Here is an 8,054-nt window from a genome sequence, read left to right on the forward strand (position 1 = left end):
ATCCATCCGCAAGCTTGAGGTGTGGTGTGCTCATGCAGCCTTAAATACAAGCGTTTTTATTTACCACTGAAACCCAAGCATCTGTGCTATGGGGAAAATAGCAGATCGACAAGCTTACATTTTCAGCAAAAAAAATCCGACAAATAACAGAAAAGACAAAAGACACCAGCATAGAGCCATGGGGGACTCCGCTCAACCATAAGTGGTTAAGAAAATTCTAGACAGCATGGCACTTATTAAGCAATAGTTCTTCTCATCTCACAGATACAGTGACCACTGCTGCTCAAATCACAATGGAATGCTGCCTGTGATCAGTGTGATGCTTGGAAACTTAAAACTTAAAATGCAGGTTCACTCGGTTGGTTTGTTTCATCAACAATAATATTGTCTGCAGGATACACAAGAAAACAGGGATGCCTGTGTACAGTACCTGACCTGTCAGACTATTTCAATAGCGTAAAAGACACACACAGGCAACAACACCAGAGGTGAGCTCCACTGATCTCACTCAAACCAGATTAGGCACAAAATTCGTTCTACTGCTATGCCACCAGAATGTGAAATGCCCTACCAACCGACATAAAACAGTGTGACTCCTTACCCTCCTTCAAAACCACCATAAAATAAAATAAAATGACCATAAAATGTCTGCAAATGTTAACTGGTCCAATTAAGGATAAATCAGCAGAAATGCCCCCCCACCCCCAACTGTAGGCTACATAATATACGTTCATTGCTACTAGTGTTGATGATTACTAGGATATCACAATGGAAATAAGCCCTCAGGGCTTTTTGTGTTATCCTTACAGCGTCATTGTATAATCGTACCACTGTACTTTTTGCAAACTGTTAATAAAGTATTCAATCAATCAATGCACGGTTAGAAAGGCTAAACGTTGAAAGTGACTTGGAGATGCATGTCCTCACTTCACTCTGCATACAAACAGCTGAGAACAGACGAGACTAGGGGTGTTTAAGGTAGAGACGTTATGTTTCCATCCTATTGTGGCTGGCATTTAGCTCCATCTGTGTCACATTACAAAACACCAAGCAGAAAATATGCCCTCAGGTACAGAAGGAAGAATCACGCGCACAGGTCACACACAGAAAATATGCCCTCAGGTACAGAAGGAAGAATCACGCGCACAGGACACACACACACACACACACACACACACACACACACACACACACACACACACACACACACACACACACACACACACACACACACACACACACACACACACACACACACACACACACACACACACACACACACACACATTTACTATTGCGTCTTGGTGAAACCAACTGAATACAATTAATGACTCAATTGCCATTAAAAAGAGCAATTTGATCGCAACGATCAACCAAACACTCGCCTTGGTCAGAAGAAAGTGCCTGGATATAATCAGACACACAGTCACTTTTATAAAGCCAAGAACCGACTGGTCGGAAAAGTCAACATCGTGGTCAGTCACCCATGGAAGAGCCAGGTCAGCGAAACCATCATCATTGCCTTTTTCTTTTTCTGACAGACATTTCCATCACACACCAACATCTTCCATCATCCATCATCTTCATCACACACCATCATCTTTCTGACAGACAACCCATCCATCACACGCCAACATTACACAGCACATTACGCAACAGCATACAGTACAACACATGCCCTTAAAAGATGCAATATGTATTTATTTCTGTGACCAAAACAGGTGTTTAACGGTAATATCTATATTTACCTGTGCGTTGTTATTCCACAACAGGTTAAGCGCAGTGGTTCTCAATGTGGGGTACGGGGACCCGCACGGGGTCCTTGAACAGTTACAGGTATGGTAACTCTCTCACTCTGAGACAGTTAGACAAATGGAACCAAGGTCCATTTGGTTCCATTTGCACAGTCTCAGTGTTAAAACTAACTCCCAGGATATTACAGATAATATATATATATTCAATATATATATAGGACCTCCACTGGACTTTTTGTGTGGTCCTTTTAGACTAGGTGTTTGACTGTACTTGTCAATCAAAACAGTGTAGATGTTAGGTCTCAAAGATATACATTTTGGTCCTTGAAAGGTTGACAAACACTGGGGTCAGTGAACAGGTTGCGAAATGTCAACTATCCATGATCCTACAAAGAAGTTAGACAGAACAGCACTAATGGAGGTATATATAGCCTACTACTATGGATGACATATTGCACCTTTTACCACAGGCTACAGCAGGATACAGGTAGATAGGTGGGCACTAGGGGACTTCTGGGCACCTCGATGTAAAATTGGCAATTTTGTCCAAAACGTTAAAAAACAATTACATATTTGAAAAATGGACTTAAGTAATGTAAAGTATGAAGTGAACATGCACGGTAGGCCTACATTATTATCAGACTAAATGTTATCCTTCAACTTCTTGTTTATGCCCCAAAATGACTGCATGTACAGGTAGTAGCAATTGTGGACATATTAGACCTTAATTGTCGAATGTTTGAGCATGTTCTAATCATGTATACTTTACTGTACTTAAAATATTTTCCAAATCTTTTATTTTTTAACATTTTGGAGAAAATCGCCAAGGTGCCCAGATGTCCCTATAAGTGCCCACCTATCCTGTTACCCTACAGTATTCACACATGTATCGCCGGGGCTCTTAGTGCCCGTTCACTCACCGGTCAGCTGGTCATAGGACCCGTCCAGCTCCCTGGAATCAGACAAGCTCTGCTCAAGGTTTTTCGCCTTCATGTTATCCCCCCGTGCGTCCCGTGCGCTGGAATGTGAAAGTGTGGAAACGGTTATCTCTGCGATTCGATCGCCTCTCGAAGGATGGATGGCTCGCTACAAGCGTTAACAAGTCATCAGGTTCCTACGCCGTTAACAAGTAATAAGGTTCCTACACCGTTAAGTCATAAGGTTCCTACACCCGTTAACAAGTCATAAGGCAGCCGGTTAAAGTAACGGTTCTTTATTCCCCCAGTCAATCCGTCAGTCTGCTCTGCTGCCGTGCGCTCTGCTACTGGCTGCTACTCGCACTGAACTTAGAGGCTACTGGCGCGCCTCTGTTTGGTGTGTGTGTGTGTGTGTGTGTGTGTGTGTGTGTGTGTGTGTGTGTGTGTGTGTGTGTGTGTGTGTGTGTGCACGCGCGTATTTTTTTTTAAATTTGGATCTGCACAAAAAGCGCAATACATAACATTAAAGAGCGGTTTAAAGGAGTCTTCTTAGTTCTTACATTGCTTCAGTCATCAAATCAATTTCTGTAGACCTACTTTTTGATTGATGAAATTGTATGCATCTTAAAATGCACTGAATCTCTGTATCTGTATGTCTGTAATCCACTTATCTCGAAAACCGTTCGACCGTCCAACTTCAAATCCCGCACACACACCTCAGACTGACGACCCGAGTGATAGTGCAGTGCCCGGACTCAGAGTCGACTCAGTCGTACAGGCGCATGTCCAGAACCATCAGACAAGACTCTGGCTGTGGCCCAAATGAGCCAATTGATTGCCATGACAACCTCAGCGTAGGCTTGATTTGTCAAATTCCCCACACCTGTTGAATTCCCCACACCTGCCATTTGATAACTCTTAGTCAGTCCACTTTCCACAATAGGCTCTATGTACAGCAGCCATATTATCACTTCCTTCCCAGGTGTTACCAATGATACTACTGAAGGCTCTGTTCCATTTAGTCTAGCACAGTAGTTTCCACGACCCCCATAACTCTGAGAGTGTACAATAGGAACCAAATTGGTTCCATTTGTACACTCTCAGAGTTACACACCTGTAAGGGGCCATTTGGAAGCCCATGAGTGTCCCTGGACCCCAACTGTAGACCCACTGGTGTAGCAGTGTTTCCAATAAGCCAACATGCACAATATCACCACCCTGACTCCCTGACTGTTTGACCAGAATGGAAAGCATCATTGGTAACACCTGTGTCTTCATAATATGGCTGCTGTGAATAGAGCCTATTATTTTGCACTCTTCAGACATTCTCCACAGACGTTTACCACTGCACAAGGACTTCCCAGTACCGCAGATACCCCCCGACTATATATGTACTGTATATGGCCATACTGACTGATAACATCAGGTATCTCCAAATCTGGCCATGAAAGGGACAAGGACAGACAGATATACAGATCTCCATATATGGGCATAAGAAGGACAGGCAGACAGACCCCTGCTTGGGGAGTCGCCAGCCCCCCCCCAAAAACAGTCCAATGTTATGGCAGCCCAGCCCTGCATTAAATACTTTATTTTGGAGTTTCTCATTTGTTAGTTTAGCTTATATTGTTATGTTCTATTCTCTCAATGTTTCAAAAACTATTTTTTTTATTGTATTCATTTCTTATGTCCTTTTATGATGTGTTTCTTTGTGCACTAGGGTCGGAATTTGCGCTTAATGTTTCGTTTAAAGCACTTTGAAATTCCTTGTTCAAAAATGCAACCAGCCTAAAGCATAGGTCAGGTGTAGTGGGCCCTCTCCCACACACAGCAGTCATTAAAGGCTATAAAACATCTCAAACTTTCAAACAATTGTGCTGCAGAGGAGCACAAGTGAAGCTGCATGTTGTTCATCACACACACACACACACACACACACACACACACACACACACACACACACACACACACAGAGTGTCTTGGGGAAACCAACTGAATACAATCAAAGTGTTTTCTTCTCCAATCATGTGAATGTCGAAGTGCGAGTAGTGGCCACTGGCCAGTCATCTATGATTTGTCTATAAGAATGACCTATGACTCCAAATGTGTGCAAGGTTTCAGCCAATCTGAGCCCAATTGACTTCAAATGTCTTGCTGTCAGGTGGAAATCTTGTATGTCCAAAACCGTTCTCCTGCTTTATTATTTCAAAAGCATTTTAAAATAGTGAAAATAGCAGATCTAAAAGCTCACAAGGCATGGATCTACTGCAGATCTACAAGCTCACAAGGCGTCACTACTTTTGTGAGACTCTTGTATGATGTACAAGTAGGGCATTCATTGTCTCCGCCAGGCCGAAGGCATGGCGAGAGTGTATGTTTTACCCCCCGTCCGTCCGTCCGTCCGTCCGTCCGTCCGTCCGTGTGTGTCCGTCTGTGAACAGCTAATCTCCCGCACCGTTGGCTTGATCGCAGCGAAACTTTGCACACACACGCCCTGGATGCCAATTCAGAACCTCTGCTCCAAATGTTTCACATGGGCCTGTTATAGCGCCACCAGGAGGCCACAATAACCTACCTAACCTGGCGGAGACCTGTGCTCCGAGGAGCACTTTTTCTAGTTTATGATGTTATTTTTTTTAGATATGAGGTTCCTGCCCGACAGCAACCACATTAAAAATATATATATATTCAAAAAATGAAAAGGAGGTACTTTGGCCGACTGGAACTGTGTGCACAATAAATTTGGTGCTGACCGGTCCAGCGGTTTGTGAGATTAGCTCTGGGCAGACTGGCTGACCCTCCAGTCTCCTATCAGAGCCATGCCATAAAAACACAGTGTGTGAACAAAAAAGGAAAATGCACACATTCTGCGTATAAATAATGAAACGACAAAGGCAGAAATATTTGTAGTCCAAGACATCCATGGCATGGCATGCCTATAACCTATACGCAATGGGTAGGCCATCGTCGTTGCTGTCGAGCAGAAACCTATTATCTCCATATTTTACCTTTTTGTGTTTTTTTTAAATGAACGCCCTACTTGATCATACTACAGTGTCACACAAAGGCATCAAATTAGCAGATCTGCAAGCTTGTAGATCTGCTACTTTTGCCATTTTTTTATTTTAATCCTGAAAAGCAACAGTTTTGGACATATGAGGTTTCCACCCGACAGACGATATACTGTATAGCATACATTTCTTCTTCTTTACAGTGGCTGGCACAAGAACAATATATCAACTTATTCATTCATGCATTCATTCGGTTTGCCCCAGGAGTTGGTAAGCCTGCAGTCGTCCATTCATATTCAATAAGACTTACTAATGTTTCCGAGTCAGTCCCCACCCAGTTACACTCTCACACACACACACACACACACACACATAAGCAACACAGACGCAGCAACAAGGAGTGTAGGGTACCGCTTCTGCCAGCCAGAGGTTCTGCCTAGTATGTCTGATCTATAAATACTCCACAGCAGCTCTGGGAAGCCTTCTGTCTCTCCCTTCCTCTTCCTCTCTCTTACTCCCTCCGTTTTGCCTTCTGTGCCCCACTCTCTCTCAGCTCTCGTTCTCTGACATTTTGGTCCCAATCTGTCAACCTGTCTTTCTCTCTGCCTGCGTTTTCCGTAATCACTCCAACCTTCCATTCATTCATTCACTCACTCACTCACATCAGGTCCTGTAAGAACATACTGTAATTCTTCTGTAATTGATGACTCATTCTATTCTTTGTCCATTAAAGATACATAATATTTTGTGTTAGTGTTAATAAATTGCTCTCTATGATAGCAATAATTGCTGAGAAAAGGCTGCATAGTCTAGTACAGTGGTTCACAACCTGTGGGTCCCCACATGACTTCTTTTTTTTTGGGGGGGGGGGGGGGGGTCCACAGATGATAGTGAGTGACAATTTGAGGACTTTTAGGACCTTTTTAATAACAAAAAAAAGACCATTACTGCATCAAAAGTAATAAACAAACTATACTATAACAAATAATATTGAAACAAGCAGATCTATGAGCTTGCAACGCCTCGCAATATTTATCAGTGGAACAGAGTCAAAGAAAATGGGAGGTCATCCCCAGTTCAAATATGACTATTTTGCAGGGTCACGGCCTGAAAAGGTTGAGAACCACTGGTCTAGTACTGCATGTCGACGTGTGGAGTAAACATAACTGGTCCGTGGAGCCTCCAGCTGGTGCGTACATTAACCACTTAAACCCTTGCATCCCTATTCTGGGCATGTCGTAATAGTCAAACATTTGGTGAAAATAGGCAAATATTCTGCATGAATAGCAGATCTACAAGCCCAGTAGATTCACTGTTTCCAGTGAAGCGATTTGGTGCAGAGGAAAAAAAGGAGGGGACCACGTATAGACCCCTCAGGACCCCAGTCAACAAAGTGCAAGAGGGTTCAAGTGGTTAAACCCAGGTAGGTAGGAAGTGGCTGCAACACCAGTGCAATAGGCGCTATGCACAGCAGCCATATTGGAAAGAAATTGGGCCACCTCTTACTTCCTTCACAGGTGATGCTGATTAAGGTTATGTTCCATTCTGGTCAAACAGAGTCAGGGTGATGATATTGTGCATGTTGGCTCACTTGAAACACTACTACACCACTGGGTCTCAAAGTGTGATGATCATGCTGCCGTCTTAATGCTTGATATCTAATAAAGCAATAAGGCCCAAGAGGTTGTGGTCTACAGTGATTTTAGGACGGCTAAGCAGCGCTGATATAGGCATGATGCAGTGCCGAGTGCCTTAATCCCTTTTAGCGGTTCACTGTCAAAAAAAGTTCTCCAAAATGGCTGTTGTAGAGCCTATTATCTGCTTGCAAATGTTTCTATGTCTGTGTTAAACAGGTGCAAAACAATGCATCATAGGAAGTCATTAATCTGGATAACATGCAGACATAATAACTCAAGGACACAAGCAATAAGTCATGAAAACAAATGGGCTTATTCATCTCACACAAACACACTAACTCACTGGTGTGGCAGCATGTGGACTCAAACAAGGGAAGCTGAAGCTGACACACCCAGCCCTTTATATAACCTCCCCTGTGCACTGATTGGTTATAGGTGAAAGTGAATCTCTCCACCCACTCCTGGTCTCACAGAATTCAATCCATAGACAGGTTTCCTGTTAGTAAACATTGAGAGGAATATGACCGCGCAGCTGCGGGGGGAAGCCTATGGGTGCGTTTGGAAATTACGCACCGGAGCACACTCTCCTATTAGTTTGTATTGGCCAGTGCGCTCACTGCCGCTCAGGGCTGTATTTTCGAACGCGCCTTCCACCCCCAGGCATGCGCAGATTGCGCATTCTGCTCTGTGATGACGTCGCTCGGAAACCCGTCTATAGACATCAATCTGGGAACC

The 8,054-nt window shown here is 43.6% G+C and overlaps 1 protein-coding gene across 1 annotated transcript in view; it reads right to left on the reverse strand.

Annotated features, from left to right (window-relative positions):
- The window catches only part of LOC311058154 (A-type potassium channel modulatory protein KCNIP2-like), a gene marked incomplete at its 5' end in the record, with an annotated part of 194,479 nt that extends 191,732 nt beyond the window's left edge, over positions 1–2,747 (reverse strand). Inside the window, one exon of the mRNA XM_084075493.1 lies at positions 2,675–2,747. Coding sequence (XP_083931619.1) covers positions 2,675–2,747 — 73 coding nt within the window. The remainder of the gene's footprint in view (positions 1–2,674) is intronic.
- Positions 2,748–8,054: the final 5,307 nt, after the last annotated feature.

This window comes from Gymnoscopelus microlampas (genome assembly GCF_963454915.1).
Source record: "Gymnoscopelus microlampas genome assembly, chromosome: 13".
Lineage (NCBI taxonomy): Eukaryota > Metazoa > Chordata > Actinopteri > Myctophiformes > Myctophidae > Gymnoscopelus > Gymnoscopelus microlampas.